The 19,476-nt window shown below is 37.4% G+C and overlaps 1 protein-coding gene across 3 annotated transcripts in view; it reads left to right on the forward strand.

Moving 5' to 3' along the window:
- The window catches only part of LOC107149929 (ectonucleoside triphosphate diphosphohydrolase 1-like), a 107,449-nt gene that overhangs the window by 38,282 nt on the left and 49,691 nt on the right, over positions 1–19,476 (forward strand). The window contains exon 1 of one of the 3 annotated variants that reach the window (XM_048807052.1): positions 19,145–19,169. The exons of the other annotated variants lie outside the window; for them this stretch is intronic. Within the exon in view, the coding sequence (XP_048663009.1) occupies positions 19,160–19,169 (10 nt within the window). The 5' untranslated portion in view covers positions 19,145–19,159. Of the gene's footprint in view, positions 1–19,144; positions 19,170–19,476 lie in introns of those variants that run through there. 3 annotated transcript variants of the gene reach the window in all.

The following is a 19,476-nucleotide window of genomic DNA, read 5'->3' on the forward strand; positions in this document are numbered from 1 at the left end:
TGGGGTGGGAGGGAGTTATGTGTGTTGGGACTGGAGAGGGGATAAAATAGAAGAGTATGTAATTCCAGGAGCCAGAAAAGTGTTTTAAGAGGAGGAAGTGGTAAACTGGGTCTGATGCTGCTAATGGGTCAAATAAGGTGAAACTGAGAATTGATTATGGCATTTATCACAGTGGAGGTTAATAGTGACCTTGATAAGATATTTTTGGTGCAGTGTTGAGATAAAAATTTTCCTGGAGTTGTTTCTATTGCTCTCCCCTCATCGCTTTTCCATTCCCCTCCTCCATCTTAAGGAAGAATCTGTGATATCTAAAGAACAATGTGGTTGAGAGGGAAGAGAGGCATGGTTTTTTAAAGGAAATAAAGAGCTCTGGTGCCAGAAGAAGGGGAAATGGACTCTTGGCAGACAATAACAAATGTTAATTTCAGCTGGAAATGCCCTGTTTCTGTCCTTTATATCCTGTTTATGCCTCTACCATCAACTACATGTGAAATCCTGTAGAAATGCAAATATTTATGGAGAGGTGTGTAACTCCTTGATGCTGACAGACCACCCAGATTATAAACATTTTTCTGTGAAAGAAAAGCCAGATAGACCTCCAGTTCATTTGTGAGCATGAATTCTGTATACGATTACAGATGCCCTTTTTCATGAAAGAAGATGATGCTTCTTAGATACATTTCTTCTTTAGGATTACAAATGTTCCCACCTTAGTCAAGAGCTACTACCCACTGGACATTCTTTCATATATCTGCAAATTTTCTGGGTTTCCCTGACTCACTTTTTAATCTTACTGGATTGGTTACATATTTTCTTTCCAAAATCTTGCTTCACTATTGTGCTTCTTTATAGGAAGACTGTCTTTCAGTGGCTTCCAGTGATTAATAAACACCTCCATCCCCATGTTACCCCAGTCCTGATTTACTTTGACTCACCCCAACTCCTTCAGTCAGGTTGGCCAATACACACAAAGGCTTACACATTAGAGCAGGTTGTACTAATGGCTCTTCTATAACTGAGAAATTGGCAATTTGGCCAATTATTTTTTAATATATTTTATAGTTGTAGATGATCAGAATGCCTTTATTTTATTTGTTTATGTGATGCTGAGGATAGAACCCAGTGCCTCACGCATGCTAGGCAAGCTCTCTGCCACTGAGCTACAGCTACAGCCCAATTTTTAACTATAGTACTTTACCCTAAATATATTTATTGGATTGAACCATTTGAAACCAGTGGTTTTGTGGGTCAAAACTGTCAAGTATTCTCAAGTTCTTATGATTCAGCCTGTTATGTAAAATTCTTCTTAATGTCAAGGACATGATATAAAAAAAATCTCAATTTATATCTAAGATAAATTCTGGAAGTACTTTTCATGACTCCCAAGTATCCAACCAGGATTGCTACATGCAACTAATATATTGTCCATGTTGCAATCCAGGGGTATTTGAATGGTCTTGGATGTATGTAGCACCCATTGGGGTTGTGAAGTGTACAACCTACACAGATATTCATTGCAACCGTGAAAAAAACCCTTCATATTACATCCTGAATCAATACTACTACTACTACTACTACTACTACTACTACTATTACTACTACTACTAATAATAATGGTAATAATAAAAAAATTGCTACATCAAAATAGAGCAATTAATTACTCAGATGCTTCCTAACTGCTTAGTAGTATAAATAGGCCTTTCTCCATCCAATTGCTGGATTTTCATATGACAGTGTTGCAGAGGCATATGAAAAGCTAAATCTGTCTGGGAGCCTTTATATATTTCTACCTCATACCTGTTTCCAAACCCATAATCATATATTGTATTTGTATTACTCCAAGATATTTCTAATGACTGACAAGGAAAAGGAAACCAACAATAGTCAGGCAGAACATTAATACAAAGAGAAAAGAAACCCATTTCAAACCAGAAGATCAAAGGAAGCTGTGTTATGGTACATTGTCTCTGTCATCTGTTGGATAAAATAGATTAAAACCCAGACTCTATATTCCAGCAAGCAAAGTACCTGCTCTTAGATGGGCAGACAGTAGACTTAATCCTTGTTAGAGCTCAGCAGGGGTTTGTAGGTGAGGAAGTGTCAGTAGCTAAAAAAATATGAGAAAATGTTCAACCCCATTGGCAATCAAACAAGCAAATTAAAATAATTATGTACTATTTTCCACATATCAAAAGGCAAAAATATTTTTAATTGTGTTGTCAAATACATGGGAAAATTAATGTGCCTAAACTGTTGGCCAGAGTGCAAATGGGTCAACTTTTCTAAATGGTAGTCTGGCTATAAATATTTATTTATTTATTTATTATTGTTTTTTTTTAAATAAATGACAGCGGAATGCATGACAATTCTTATTACACATATAGAGCACAATTTTTCATATCTCTGATTGTATGTAAAGTATGTTGACACCAATTCGTGTCTTAATACATGTACTTTGGATAATGATATTTGTCACATTCCACCATCCTTGCTAATCCCCTGCCTCCTCCCTTTTCCTTCCCACCCCTCTGCTCCATCTAGAATTCATCCATTCCTCCCATGCTCCCTCTCCCTACCCCACTATGAGTCAGCCTCCTTATATCAGAGAAAACATTCGGCATTTATTTTTTTGGGATTGGATGACTTCACTTAGCATTATCTTCTCCAGTGCCATCCATTTACCTGCAAATGCCATGATTTTATTCTCTTATTGCTCAGTAAAATGGAAGGAGTTAGAGAAGATAATGCTAGGTGAAGTTAGCTAATCCCCAAAAAAACAAATGCCAATTTTTTTTTTTTTTTTAATTTAAGGAGGCTGATTCATAGTGGGATAGAAGCGGAAGCATGGAAGGAATAGACGAATTCTAGATAGGGCAGAGGGATTGGAGGGGAAGGAGGGGGCATGGGGTTATTAATGATGGTGGAATGTGATGATCATTATTATCCAAAGTTCCTGTATGAAGACACGAATTGGTGTCAACATACTTTACATACAACCAGAGATATGAAAAACTGTGTTCTATAAGTGTAATAAGAATTGTAATGCATTCTGTTGTCATATATAAATAAAAAAATTTTAAATAAAAAAGAAATACATCTGAATTCGAATTAAGAAAAGCAGGTGGATGAAGCAAGAATGAAACCAAAATGAGAGAATTTGGATTAAAAAGGGAGCATGTGTTTGAAAAACTGAGCACTGTTAAACTCTTAAAATATTAGCACAGTAAGACTGGCAATACATCTAAGTTTCCCAGCACAGAATAATGGCTCCACTAGAGGACAGGAGGAAATCAAAGAAAAGTTCCAGCTAGAGCAGACCTTGATGATTACTTGGTTTGGTGGCTCCTGGATTTTTAATTTTTTGTGGACAGGTGAGGTTTTTTTGAAAAGCACTGTTAATTTTTATCAAGCAATACATGTAATATAATTGGAAGTGAAGTTTAATAAGTCATAACAAGTAAGTGCAGTCACCTGTCCCACCCTGTTACCTTCTCTCTCCATTCCCAAGTTCTGTTGTCCAGGGCAGCTGCTTTTAATCTTTTGAGAATTCCTTCTGGTATTTGTGTTTATACTGCTAATTCAGATATCTAGTGTTTCCCTGTTGTGGCAGCTGAATCATTTTCTCCTTTTTATTCCCCCATGGTTGTTCTCTCCACAAACCTTCCCTATATAGTGATATCACAATTTTGGGTTAAATAATAATTCACTGTTGAATTATTATTTAACCCAAAATAATAAAGGAAGTCTAAAGCACAACTAACAAAGAAAAACTACAAAGTTTTTCTTTGTTAGTTGTGCTTTAGACTTCCTTTCCTATTCAGCCTTTGATTTTACTGGCATTTTAAGTGTTCATTTCTTCATCTTAGTTTTCTATGTTCCTGTCATTCTTCTTCCAAACCTGATTGAATCCAATTTCAATTTGATTTCCACAGTCAACAATCTAACAGATGTTTCTGTTTCTCTCTTTTACTTTCATCATCTTTTCTTGTCTCTTCCTTTTTTGCCTTTTGAATCTTTTGCCCTGTTCTGGTCTCTGTGGTTTGCCCTCCTATCATCCTGGGCTTTTCTTGACCTCTCTCCTGTGTTAATTCTCAAATTGTACTATGTCTCTTCCCCTTTCTTGGTTCACAACCTCATTTGAGTGGAGCACATCCTTCAGTAAGTTCCTGATAAAAGGTACAAGGGGGGAAGATGAGGCCTTTGTGTCTTTTAGAAATTAGAATTTTGATGCCTCTTATTCCTAAGTATTTTTAATATGAGTTGTTACTTTCACCTCAATTTCTCTCTCTCTCTCTCTCTCTCTTTTTTTTTGTCAGGAAGAATTTTTGATCTTTTCCTTTGCCCTTATGTACTAAAACTTTATGGTATTATGTTTTGGTGTGTGTTTATATTTGTCCATTGTGATTCATTTATTTCATCCCCTGTGGGGCTCCCATCCAGAGACTCAAATCTTTCAGTTCTGGAAAATTTCTCATATGATTTCTTCAATAATTTTGTTCCCACGGTTTTCTCTGCTTTCTCTTTCTGGAAGCCCATTCATCAGATGTTGTATCTCGTATATTAGTAATTTATATATATTTTTTATTACTGTACACTTTGACATTTGATTCTACTGTCTACAATATTTCCTCAGTTTTATCTTTAAAACTTTTTGTTAAAATTTCTTATTTTGATTATTACAGCTTAAATTTCTAAAAACATATTTTTATTTTTTTATTAGAGCTTTATACTTATACATAATAGATGGGCTCATTCTGACGAATCATGCATGGAAACTGATTTCAGTTTATGATATGCATCCTCCTCCAATTTTCTCTCCTGTCATTCCTCCCCTCTCTCATTCTCCTTCCTATACTTGACTTCCTTTTGCTCATTGTTTTAGTCAGCTTTTTCAGTGCTGTGACTGAAAGACCCAACCAGAACAACTGTAGAGAAGGAAAAGTTTATTTTGGGGCTCATGTTTTCAGAGTTCTCAATCCACAGACAGCAGGCTCCATTCCTCCAAGGCATCATGGCAGAAGAGTGTGGCGGAAGGAAGCAGCTCACATAGTGATCAAGAAGCAGAGACTCCACTCTCCAGATACACATATATACCCCAAAGCCACATCCCCAATGTCCCACCTCCTCCAGCTATACTCCACTTGCCTCTAGTTACCACTCAGTTAATCCCATCAGGAATTAATTCACAAATTGGTTTAAGGCTCTCACAACCTAATCATTTCTCCACCAACCTTTTTTCATTGTTTCACTTATGAGCTTTTGGGGGACACCTCACATCTAAAGTTTAACACTCATCTATTAATTTATATTTTATTAGTTCTTTATATTATCTTATCCTTTCCTCCACCTTTCTTTTATTTTAATGTAGCTTCCACATATGAGAGAAAACATTCCACCTTTGAGTTTCTGAGTTTGGCTTAGTTCACTTAGTATGATATTCTCCATTTCTATCCATTTACTGTCAAACACCATGATTTCATTCCTTTTTATGGGTGAGTAGAACTCCAGTGTGTGTGTGTGTGTGTGTGTGTGTGTGCACGCGTGCACATGTGTATCATAATTTTTAATCCATTCATCTATTAATGGGCATCTGGGTTGATTTCATAATTTATCTATTGTAAATTGTGCTGCTATAAACATTGGGGCGGCTCTGTCACCATAGTATGTTTATTTTATATCTTTTGGGAAAAGACTAAGGAGTGGGATAGCTGAGTCATATGGTGATTCCTTTCCTAATTTTTTGAGGAATCTCCATACTGATTTCTGGAGTGGTTGTACTAGTCTGCAGTCCCACCAACAGTGCACAAGTGTACATTTCCTCCACCACCTTACTGTCATATATTGGTTTTTTTTTTTTTTTTGTACTAAGGATTGAACCCAGGGATGCTTAACCTCTGAACCACGTCCCTAGTCCTTTTTATATTTTTATTTTGAGACAGGGTCTCACTAAGTTGATGAGGCTGACTTTGAACTTGTGATCCTCTTGCCTTAACCTCCTGAGATGCTGAGATTACAGGCTTGAGACACTGCACTTGTTCATATTCTTGATCATTGCCATTTTGACTGAAGTGAGATGAAATCTTAGTGTAGTTTTGATTTGCATTTTCCTTATTGCTAGAGATGTTGAACATTTTTTCATATGTTTTTTGGCCATTTTTTTTTTTATTTTGAGAAGTTTCTGTTTAGTTCTTTGGTCCATTTATTGATTGGGCTATTTGGGTTTTTTTGGTGATAAGTTTTTTGAGTTCTTTGTATATTCTGCATATTAATTCCCTGTTCTTTCCTCTGCACTATAGAGATCCTTTCCTATGTACAAATCTTCTTTTGTAGGAGCTATCTCTCAGATTTTGAATGATATTGTATGACTCTTCCACATCTGTCATTCCACAGCTTGAAGAAACCTAGAACTCTTACTCTTTTGCCAACGTCTGGTCAGCTAACACTTTTAGAAAGCTTTGGAACATCATCTGACTCATAAGGTCTCACTTTGAGTGTGTGTCTATAACTTAATACAGAATATGTTTTGAAAGACAGCTTTGGGACAACTTTGTTATTTTATTCATGCAGCCAGCAGTTGATTTTGTTTCAACCTGGGAAGTTTCATATAGTACATCTTCTTTCCTTACTTTGATACATTTCTTACAGATTTATGATTTCTAAGACTGCTTTCTTCTACTTACTTGCTTTTTAAATTTAAATTAGGGGTGTATGTGTGTTGTATTTTATGGGTCTGGATTCAGTGTCTGGTATCTCTCTGATTCTCATTGAGAAAGAAACAATATTGGTTATTTCTTTTACTTCTTACTTTTTTTGTTTCTTTTTCAAGGCAAATGGCACTGGATCTATATTAACCACAAATTAAAGTGATAAAGTAATTTGAAAAATGGAAATAACTGCTAATATGAGGTATATAAACAAAAACTATCATTTTTATTTTTGAGAAGGAAAATATAACATAAATGGGGGCTTTCCTAAGCACCGTCTTAAACACTTATACTCATTATTTCATTTGACCTTTACAACCAACTTATGGAATGAGAACTATTGTTAGTCCCATTTTAGAGATGAAGAACAAAGGCTAGTGTCATAGGCCTAGGAGGGCAAAAGGTGTGATGATAACCTAGAAATGCCAGACTCAGAGATTACTGCTGTAAATTAGAGAAATGAGGCACTCACTTACATTTTTATGCTAATTATAGCTTATGTTGTTGGTTGGAATGATTTTGTATAATCTGTGGAGGGTACCACACAGTTATGTTCTTTAACAGAGCATACAAAAGGTAAAACTTTTGATTTTATAGGTCAAGGACATGACATTGACATTCTGACTTCAATTTGTATGATCCTTTTAATATTAATATATATGTAGCTCTATGAACATGAGTAAGACCTAGCAGGTATATCCAGCACCAAGCACATTTTAAACAACCCAGTGTCATTCAAAGCACAAGTATGTATATATGAATGGGTATATGAATAAATGAATGGAATGAAATAGTCATGAATGAAGTTATAAAACAACAATGTGCTCATAGTCTATTAAAGTGTTTGGAGCTATTTGTCCCTAGAGTAAATCCTCCATTGACTGTTTTGCTTCATGAGTTCCTGTGTCTTTGTATAATTGTTTTCCTTCCTGACTCAGTATTCTGAATGGAACATTTATCCACATGAGATGTTCCTGAAGTTCTTTGCAAATGGAAATGGGTAAAAAGTTAATCTGGGTGATTCATATTATTCTATTTAATGAAACAAACTCAGGTTTGATTCCGGTCATGACTGTATTCAAAGACTTTGATCTAAGGTGTGGGTTCCAGCTGCAAAGGCTTTGGGGAATACATTTCTGGTCTGTGTCCAAATCTTTGAGCAGTGAAATCTTTCTCAATGAGTATCAGAGAGATACCAGACACTGAATCCAGACCCTTGTGAAAAGAGTAGATTGAAATAAGTGCCAGGAGTCAGTTCCCTACCAGTTTGGTCCACATTTAAGGTCAGGCTCTAGTTCTAGGCTGGAAATAGAATGAGGAGCATGTCAGTTAAACAGATTGTTACACACTGGAATGGACTTAGGCAAGGAAGTTTGCCTAGATTCTGCCAAGGGGAGATGAAATTGTAGGACACTTTACTCCAAGTATGGAGCAATAGTGGATTTTTAGAAGTTTTCCAACTAGAGTGAAGAAGTTCACAGTTAATACTCCAGAAATTTGGTGGGACTAAACCTTAGGAGCCAAATTTATTGTGTCTTCAAGGCAGAACTGAGTAGGGGTAAATATGACAAGTCACTGAGAGAAATTTTAAAGTAGGGGCTCCCTTCTCTTCTTTAGGCCTTCTTCTCTCCTGTTTGTTAATGTCACTCTCAAAATATGCTACTCTGAACTGAACATAACACTGCAGATCTAGTGAAGGTGTGTTTACGGTGATCTATAAAGGGTTAACGTTGTGCTAAGTGAAATAAGCTAGAATCAGAAAATCAAGGGTCATGTGTTTTATCGCATGTGTGTTTTTTTAAAATATTTTTTTAGTTGTAGATGGGAACAATACCTTTATTTATTTGTTTATTTTTATGTGGTAACAGAGATCGAACCCAGTGCCTCAGGCATGCTAGGTAAGCACTCTACCACGGAGCCACACCCCCGGCCCCCACATGTGTTTTTTTCACATGAGAAAAAGGACTGTCATAAAAATAGAAAGGAGACCAGAAGGTAGAGTAAGGGAACCAAGGGGATAGAGGAAGGGATAGAAAGGTGTTGGGGAATGAAATTGACCAAATTATGTAATTATGTAACAATGCTCATGTGCAAAGATGTCACAGTGAATCCTATCATTATGTATGAATATCATGCACCAGTAATAACTTTTTAAAAAATAAGAGGGAAGTTCAGATATAGACACACAGAAAAGAATGCCATGTGAAAACACAGAGAAAATGGTATATGAAGACATAGGCAGACTAGATAGCTATGTTACCACAAGTCCAGGATTGGGACCAGAGCTGCCAGAAGTTAAAGAAAGCAAAGAAGAATCCTCCCCTAGAAGGTCTGGAAGGAACAAAGCCCTGCAACACCTTGATTTTGGACTTCTAGCTTTTGGAACTGTAGGACAATGTATTTCTGTTTTATTCAGCCACTCAGTTGTGATACTTTGTTATGGTAGCCCTAGCAAACTAATTCAGTCAGCATGTGACCCAGAACTTCCATGCCAAGAATTGAACCAAGTGAAAGGAAAATGTGCAGTTTCACAAAAGACTTGTTCACATGTGATCAGGGAAGCTTTATTCATCTTAGCCCCAATCTGGAAACAATCTGAATGTCCAATAACAAGTAAAGGGATATGAAAATTGTGGTGTACATGGAATATTATCCAGAAATTAAAAGATATAAATTATAGATATGCACAGCAACAAAAATGAACCTCAAAATATCATGCCCAATGAAAGAGGCCTAACATAAAAGACCACATATAGAATAATTCCACCTACATGAAATTCTAAAAAATAATTAGCACTCTAGTAACTAAACACAGAAAATGAAATTTGAGGGAAATGGCAATGTCTTTATCTGGATTGTGGCAGTGATGGTTACTAAAAAAAAAAATTGACAAACTTGAGTGGGTCTGCCCAGAATGAGGAAAGATCCAGAGTCCTTGTAAACTTACTCCTGGTTAGTTAAGAAGTTTAGCCAAATATTTAAGAAGACTACTACATGAACCTGAGTAAACAATCCTGTATTGGGGGAAAGAGATATTATAGGGATTTGGGGAAAATTTTATGTTGTAAAATAGTTATTTATGAACAGGGAGAATGTGAAGAAAGAAGAAAAAATCCCTCTTAGTGATTCCATCCATTCTCCATTAGTTCAGTTCAGCTCTTTCTGTTTTTTTCTGGTTTTTCTACTATAGTCTTTCCTTTCTTTTTTTTCTGTTTCTGAATTGATTCTCTAAAAGCTTAAGGCTGCTTTTCAACCACTGGTCCTCTAGACCATATATTTATTGGTTTTAGGATTCTTAGGTGATTGTGTGGATGGTGGGGTAAAGGCATGGAACGAGAAGTTCTAGGATAAAAAGTCTGATCTGGTAGTAGAACTTTGGTTGAATCTGATGCTTAGCCACATATCAGTTGGGCAAGTTCCCTTTAGCCTCAACTTTTGTACACCTGTGAAATGAGAGTATATTGAGTGTTATATATGTGCATCTATCCTCTGTTCTTGGGAGTTTCTTTGAGGATGGAAAAAGAGCTTGAAAAAATGCATTTTAAAATCATTGTTGAAACTATCAAAATGCAAAATTTTGTATCACTGTTGCCATTATCAGACTTTCATTTATTGAACCTCATTTAATGAGGAAGCTCCCCAATTCACAATGATTCGTTCAGACCTTGTCCATGATTTCCAAAAATTATTCACCTCAGAGTCATATGAAACCACAAAGGAAATCCTGTTTGTTAATTGGTTTCAAGTACTGTCAGCTTCAAGTGGAGGTCTCTTGTGTGGGGGCTGGGGTTGGGGACGATGCCCTTGACTAGCACATAAAGGGAACATTTCAAAGGAAGGATGCTAAGTTTTAACTAGACTTCAGAGCAAACATATACTCTTCTCTTTGCTACAACCTTTTAAAAAATATTAACAAATTCTGTTTGGATATATGTGAACATGTGAGTATCAGCTTGTTCTAGTAATCATATCCCAAGTCCTCCTTTGCTTGTCACATATGAAGAAAGAATTATCTCACACCCAGGTTTTCATGTTATCTTCTATTTTAAGAGTTTGACAGTATTCCTAGAAATATTAACTAAGTGACATTAGGACTTCTGTATTTCACAGGTATGCAGAAAAAAATAACATCTACTTATAGTCTTGCTGGCATTTTTATGGTAGGTAAAGTATTTGAATTTATTTTTAGGGCAAGCCAAAATAACAAATATTTATGGTTGCCTTGGGAACTCAGCTTCTAGATATTACTGATTATAAAAAGGAGGAACAGATTCAAAATGAGGCAAGTTGATGAACAAATAATAGAATAGCAAAAGGCCTAGGAAGAGGGTTGGAAGGACTATTAGATGACCTATGCAAAAATATAGATTTCTAGTCATTAAATGTTCCATTTATGATAACTATAGCCTTATTTCCAGAGGGAGAAATGTAGCTGAATGCTTTATATAACCAAGTGCTTTTCTTGTTCATTGTTATTAGTTGTAGGAAAAACCAGTGTTATAACTGACCGTTTGCCAAATTGTCCATAAGGCAGGGTAGGTATTACAGGTCTAAGAACACCGAGGCCGGGACATCCAGTTTCTTGTATTCCTGGATCTTTCTTGGAACAGCCTGTGGCATCTAATGACATAGCACTAGTTACTCCCAAATTCAAGTTCCTTAGCATAAACAGACTTTATGGAAACACTAAAAATGTCTTACGTGGCTTGCTTCCAGCATTTCTAGCACTGACTCTCCCCAGCAGCTCTTTGTTCTCACCAACCTCAGAGTCCTGGGGACTCCCTTGAGTGCTGTTGACTTGTGTAGAGAATGAGGCTCTCTGAAGGTTGGGAAGGTCTGGGGGGAAACTGTCCCCCCCCAGTTCCTTGGTGGATCTGGGAAGTGTCAGTTCTGGAGGCCAATAGCTGTATGGCCTTCTGGGTTCCACACTGTCTCTGTCTTACCCTCAGGAAACATTTGACATCCACTCAGAGAACCCAGGCCTATTAGAAAGCAGCTACAGCCCCAGTTCTCTTTCCCCTGGAGCTGACAGACAATGAAGAAGATGACGGGTTCCCTGTTGGGGAGGAAGCAAAGCTGGAGGCTGGGGTAGTGCCAGGATTTGAGCACTAGGGTCTGCAAAGCTCAGAGTTCCTCCCACTGGACTCCATCAGGCGTGATGGTGATGGGGATGTTGCAGGAGCACGGGCCCATGGGGACATGTGTGTGAGGCACCAGGTGACAAGAATGGGGCAAGGTCACTTGAAGTTATGGGGGTTGACAGGCCCTCCTGAGTCAGGAAACTCAGGTAGCAGGCTCTAAGCTGCCCATCAGAGACTCATGGAGCTGAGACCTCTTTGAGATGATGTAGCAGCCGCCCAAATGACCAGAAAACACTTTGGCTTTCATCCCTTTTCATCCATCTTCTATTCTAAAAATTCAGCTCTCTCTGGCTCTATTACTCTATCTGCATCTCAGCTGCATTCACTGGACACCTTCCCTCCGTTCAGATGTGCTTCCAAGAAGGTCCCTTCATTCAGACTCACTTTTGATAGCTTAACAAAAAAGAGGTAGAGTATTCTGCTTCTTTTGGGCAGGCAATTTAACTTTTTTGAGTATTGGTTTTCCTATGTACAAACTATTGATATTAATACTTAGTGTAAATCTTTAAATGAAGTAATAATACAAGTAATGCAAACCCAGTCTGTAGTTTGGCTTCAAGCAGCAGTTGATGGGACAATCTATTTTGGCCAAAGTGATAAGGTCACAGAACACAGGGTTGACCACAAAACCAAACTAGCAACTTATGAGGCAGAAACTACCTATGACAACTTTTCTCGGAAAGTTGCTATGTCATCTGGCTGCCCTTTGCTGAAGGAAATAGGCAGGTGGGTCAGTGAGGAAGACTGGTGTCATTTTCTCCTCATGACTGAAAGCATAGAATTCCCAGAGTCAGACAAACTTGTATTTAAATTCCTGGTCTCTGCTTGCCATCTGTGTGACCATGAACACCTTACTAATATTTCTGACCCCCATTTCCTCAAGTGCAATGTAGACTGACAATATCTACATTGTTGTGAGGATTTCATGAACATTGCACATAAAGCTCTTAGCAGGTGCCTGCACCCAGCAAGCACCCAACACATGATGAGGAGGAAGATGGAGAGGGTAATGGGAGGTTTTCTTGGTCTGGAGTTCTGTGGTGCTGCTCTTGTTATCTGAGGAGGTAGGAGGGAGGCAGGGTGGGATTTGCTACTACTGGATACTGGTGAAGTAGATGCTTATCTGAGGGTCTCATTTGAGCCTCTCTTCTGCTTCCTGACCCCTAATGTCCTCCTGCTGGGGGGAATGCCTGAGTGTTGCCTAGAACCCTTTGTTCCTAACTCTGTAGGAATGGTTTGCCTTTCCCTTTCCCATGATGACTCCAAAGTCCTGTTATATTCTCAGTTCAGTGTTTGGTGAAAAGACCCTTGGTTCCCCTCTACCTTAAAGCCCATAGTAGTATTTCTTCTAAATTCTACCAAATCAGCACTTAGAGTAGGAAGAACCAATGGAGGATTAAGGATAATTGGGGCCCAAGAATTTCCAGGTTTCCTTGAAAAGAAGCCCAAAAACAAGCATGGAGGAAGAGGCACAATGGTCAAGGAGGGGGAAGTTGCTGGTATCCTTGACTTTAAAGTTGCATCTTCCTACTTTGCCTGAGAAATCGAACCTGATTTTAGAACTAGAGGCTAATGTAGTTCTCCAAAGAAGATGGTGACTCAAGACTGGTACTCACCAAGCTAAGGTCAGTCCTTAATGCTGGCTTCCAGTTCTTACCGTCAGGATGAAAAGCCGGTTCCTAAAACACTCCAGAGCATTTACTTGACTGGGTGCTTTATGTTATACAACAATCCTTTTCACTTGGCATTCTCACCCAAGCCCTTCTCAGAGCTGCCAAATTCCTTCTGTATTTTCATTCAAACAAACAATATCTTTAACATGCCCTCTCTCTCCTAAAACATCTGTGTCTTCTTTGGAGAGGTTAATTAGCCTCTGGTTCTAAAATGAGGTTCATTTTCTCAGGCAGAGGAGGAAGATGCAGTTGGAAGTTGAGGAGTCGCCTCTCTCCTTCCCCTTCCTGCCTCCTCCTCCAATCTTGTTGCTTAATCAGCAAATGTTGAAGTAATAGGAACAACTTCATCCAATATAGATTTCTAAGAAAAAAAGATGAAAACTGAAAAGTTTGGAATCTTAAAATTTCCAACACCATTTACAATTATAAAAAACCTCTTGGAGGGGCTGGGGTTGTGGCTCAGCGGTAGAGCGCTCATCTAGTACGTGTGAGGCCCTAGGTTTGATCCTCAGCGCCACATAAAAATTAATAAATAAAGGTATTATATCCATCTAAAAAAAGCCTCTTGGATATTGCACATTTCCCATATTTGATCTTCTCTATTGATTAAAACTGCACTTATGACCTTGTGATCCATAATCATCATCATCATAGTCATCATAATCATTGAATTTATGGTTCATATTGCAATTTCTTAAACATTATTTGAGTTAGTTTAATACCATTAACAATTCTGTCAAGTAGGTATTATCATTAATCTTCCTTTTACAACAGAAGACACAAAGGTGGATAAATTGATTAAAGATCCCAGAGTTAATAACCTCTAGATTGGGTTATGTTTCTTCTTCTTTCCTCCTCTTCCTCCTCCTCCTCTTCCTCCTTCTTCTTTTCAATTTAGATAATAAACTACTGGCATATAGGTGATATGTAGAAAGGCCATGGGCTGTGGACTTTGTAGATTTTAGAATCTTCCAGTGAAACATAATGAAATATATTAAATTGCAGGGAAAAAAGCAGAGAGAGATAAAAGGAAAATATATCTATATGGTTCATTGATACAACTTCTAGAGAAATTCAATCACTGTGGTGTTCCAAGCTTTGATCATCTTCATGTTTCTCAAACCAAGCTTTGATCTATTAAAATAGACATGTTTCTTGTAGTCTATGTAAACATGAAGCTCTGTGAGTCACAAAGGATGTTAAAGGGTGGGCCTCCTTATTGGTAGAGGACAGTGAAACCTGTTTTTTATTCAAAGATACAGATGTTTTATGAGAGAGAGGGGATGTTAAAGATATTGTTTGTATGAAAATATAGAAGCGGGAATTTGGCAGCTCTGTCAAGGGTTTTGGATGAAAATGCAAAGTGAAAAGGATTGTTGTATAAGATAAAGCACCCAGTCAATGAATGCTCCAGATGAAGTGTTTCTTTTGCAAATTTCAAAGCTGAGAAAGAAACAAAATGGACTATCCAAGGAATATTTCAACTAATGGAGATTTTGCACACTGATTATGCAGATTATTATTATTTCAAAGCTATTTTCCCATCTTGATCTTGTGGAAGTTGCTTAACCTACATGATTTGTGTAGAGGATCTTTGGGATTATTAAATGAAAAAAATTATGTGAATTGCCCAGTTCAGAACCGGCACACAGAAACTCATAAGAGATATTGGAATTACTTTCTTCTATTACTCTACTAAGACTATTTTCAGTTATAAAAATTGTGAAACACACTTTATCTGGATATTGATTGGAATTATAACTTTCTCAAAGTTGAATACGGAAAAATAATTCTTGACTCTCCTTGAAGCATTAAAGGAAGATATTATTGCTGTTCTTTTTTGATTTAATATTAATTAAATATGATTTAAAATGTAGGAGAAGTTATTAATTCATTTAGGCATTCCTGATCCTAAAGGAGAGAAACATAATGTAACCAAACACATGGCCTCAATTTTGAAAAAAGCCGATTTAGGGGGAAAAAAAAAAGAAAAAGAAGAAGAAGGAGGAGGAGGAGGTAAGCTGTCATGTTCAGATTTGCTACAAAGATTATAACTTTAAAAAGATAAGAGTCTAGAAAGAAATAACTAGATTAGAAATCAGATTATATGCTCATCAATAATCTTAGGGTATAAGTTAAAAGCATTTAAAACACTTATTTGACCAGAAAGACTTTGATGAGGTGATCAGAAATTATAGGTGAGTTTAATTTTTATACATGGTTTTTACTTTCTAGAATTTCTGCCTTGACTGTATTAGTCAGCTTTTCACTGGTATACTTAATGCCCTAGGTGGCAAACTTTATACAGAAGAAGGTTTGTTTATGTTTGGGAGGTTCAAGGGCATGGCAACTGTATCAGTTCAGTACTGCTGAGGGCTTTCTCAGCTATGTCACTTCATGTTGGAGTGCAATGGTGGGATTACATGTGGGAGCAAAAGATAACATTTCTGTATATATATCCAAAGAATCGTATAGGTCAGGCTCAGGCTTTTATAACAACCCTCTCAGGAAAACTACCTTAATACTTTCCAAGAATAGGGACCCCAGTGACCTAAGGACCTCCCACTAATCCCCACCTATCAAAGGTTCCAATAGTTCCCACATCACCACACTACAGACCAAGCTCCCAATACATGGGTTCTTGGAGAACAAATCAATTCAAACTGTAGCAGTTACCATGACTTTTATAAAATAAAATGTTTTCCTCCAAGGATTTGTACAATAGATAAAGGTGATGGCAGGCACCAAGAAGAATGTTTAGAAGATAGAAGAATTCTTTCAAAGGTATCACTCAGGCTAAATGATCCTTTGGAGAAGAGGCATGCATAAAAAATGCTAAAGATAACAAGTTGTTTTGATTATGGTTCAGTGCAAGAACATGAACAGGAAGAGGGATGTACTATGATAATAAAAGAAGCAAAGGAATTGGAACTAGTTTTCTTTCATTTAGGAAAATGCATTTCAATCAGTACAAAGTAAGCGTGCATAATTAAGAAATCATTGAAACATTGAGAAATTGTTAGAGAGCTCTTGATTTTTCCAAGGGAACTATGGAGAACTTTACAGAGATTATTTACATATATCATTTAAATTCTCAAAATTGATACACTGACTCTTAAAAATGAAAGGGTATAGACTCAGAAAACTCCTGATATGGTTTATACTTGGCAACACATTAAAATAAATGTGGGAGATTTGTTTTCCACCTAGATAAAAAGGCCCCAATTACTAGAAACTCTCAGGGATTTACTAAATCAACTAGTAACAAATTCCCACAATTTGGAAAATATGAAGGAGGATGCTAGGCTTAAGAAATTCGGCAGCTTCTCAAATTCATGGAAATAATGTATTTTATTTCAGCATGAGATTTAATTTTTTTTGGTTATAAAATTTTTCAACAAGAAACCAGGCATGGTGGTACACGTCTGTAATCCCGGTGACTTGGGAGGCTGAGACAGGAGGATCACAGGTTTGAGGCCAGCTTCAGCAATTTATCAAGATCCTAAGCAGCTTAGTAAGATCCTATCTCAAAATAAAAAAATTAAAGAGGGTGGAGATGTACTCAGTGGTAAGTGCCTCTGCGTTCAATCCCTGGTACCAAAACAAAACAACAACAACAAAAAATTTCAAACAAGAACAAGATAGAGTAACATGACAGACATCTATGTACTCATTACACATCTTTCAATAATTGTCAATATCCTGAGATTTTTGTTTGTTTGTTTCTTTTATCAATCCTCCCCCCACCATGCATAGTTACTACTGGGCTTGAAATATTTTAAGCAAATCCCAGATATTGTATTATTTTAAACAGTATTTAAAACATTAAAATTATATTTAAAATATTTCAGTATGAGAAAGATGAATAACAAAATCTTTCATGATATACTTAAAGATGAGTTGGAGAAATATGGATTGTATAGAATGTATTGAGAGGATTGGTTCTAGCACAAATCATGGTAAAATCCTTTTCCCTATCTTCTATGGTCCATTTTATCAATGATTTGGATGAAAACCTAGAAGGTATTCTTAGAAAATTTGCCAATAATATGTAGCTTTTAGTGAGACTACAATGTATTATGTAAAGGTATCAATTACCAACAGGCTGGAAAGATGGGCTGAAATAGTAAAGTTGACATTTAAATGATACACAGGGGGTGAGAATCCTGACTTGGAGATAGTTCACAGGAAAAAGATCTGTAAGTTTTTATTAGATCACAATTCTCAATCTGAGTATTTAAAATGACTAACCATATTAGAAAATACTAAAGTTTAGTTTCCAGATGACAGAATGTCATATTTCCACTATATATGCAATATTATTTTCAGTTCTGAGCAGTGTATTTTGAGAGACACATTAACAAACTGGAGGGCGTGTAGTGGAGGGTAATTAGGGTGTCACAAAATCTGAAATCATGATATGTGAGTAATGGTTAATGGAACTGGAATTGTTTGGCCTGCGTGACAAGAGTCTTGAGGATGAGGTTTATATACTGGCTACCTTTAAGGTTTAATTTTTTTTTTAATGAAGAAGAGGTAAACAGAGTAAATGGTTTCATAACTTTGAGCAGGATCTGTGAGTGGAACTTAGAATGAAACTAAATTTGGGTCAAGATAAGAGCTTCCAAACAATGACAGATGTCTGGCCAATGGCTTGGATAGACTACATTTTACACCACATTGAAATGTACTGTGTCCCACCAATGGATATTTTTACTGCAGAGGTTAAAACCCATCTTTTGAGAATTCTGAAGAAGCAGATTTGCTGCTTGGAAAGAACTGAACTAGGTGAGGTTCACAACCTTGTCATATATTAGAATCACCTGGAGATGTGCCGCAGTCTGGCTGGGCACAATTCAGGAGCCACTTGTCAAAAGAAACGAACTTTATTTTTAGAACCACACACACCAAACAAAAAACAGCTCCTCAGGAAAACCTTCAGAGCCCAACTGCCACCACCGGCTTCCCACAAGCCTCTCCATCTCCCCCACTCCTCCTGCTCTTGAGGCCGATTGGCTGGGTCGCATGGGTGGAGCCAAAAAAAAGTCCCCCAATGAGCAGCTCCATGGTCTGAAAGGGCGGGGAAACAGCCCAATGAGCATCACCGCAGAGGAGTCAATCAGCTGGCAGTTAGAAGTTGCTGGGGCCGCTGTGAGCCAATCATCAGCTGGTAGCTGGAAGTTTGCTGGCAGCTGGAAGTTTGCTGGGGCCCCTTCGGCTGTGGCTTTCAACATCTCCCCCTCTCTGTTTAAACAGCAAGCATGTGGCTTAGGGACCGTGCCTGCCTTAGGTTGTCCAATAGTACATATGGTCCTTACCCGTTATTGGATGAGCTGACCTCAAGGCGTCAGCCTCCTGTCTTAGGTTGGTACCATTGCCATTGGATCTTACCCGTCACTGACTACCAGTCCAGTATACAGCCACACCTGTGGGTAGGTCTTTGTATCAGCGGGGGGGTGAGGTTCTTTGCCTCACCTCTGTTGGTCCCCAAATTTTAGCTGAACGACCATGACAAGCAGAAGGGAGGAAGATACACCAAACCAATTGACGGTTCCTTTTGGAAAAATTGTACCACCGATGACATCATCAGCAAAAATATTCCAACACTACCACAAGTCGCTGCACCAACAAATAGTTCACAATGCATACAGGTGAGTTCACAATGCATACAAGTGATTCATAGTCCAGGCAAGTTCTGCAAGCAGTTCAGTGATGGCTATTGCAGAAGCTGTAGATTGGTTTTATTTTTGTCTTCACCAGCACTGGGATGAAGATAGGAATTCTGGCAATAATGGCTAAAGAAAAAATTATATAACATTCCAGAAGGCACTAAATGGAAACAATTTTCTTTTCTTTTTTTTTTTAGAAAACAATTTTCTTAACAATGTACCTTATCTTCAACAGAATTATTAAATATAATGAAAAGGAAAGGTGAAAGTAAACAAACAGATCTGTTAA

This window comes from Marmota marmota, unplaced genomic scaffold (assembly GCF_001458135.2).
Source record: "Marmota marmota marmota unplaced genomic scaffold, marMar, whole genome shotgun sequence".
Taxonomy (NCBI): domain Eukaryota; kingdom Metazoa; phylum Chordata; class Mammalia; order Rodentia; family Sciuridae; genus Marmota; species Marmota marmota.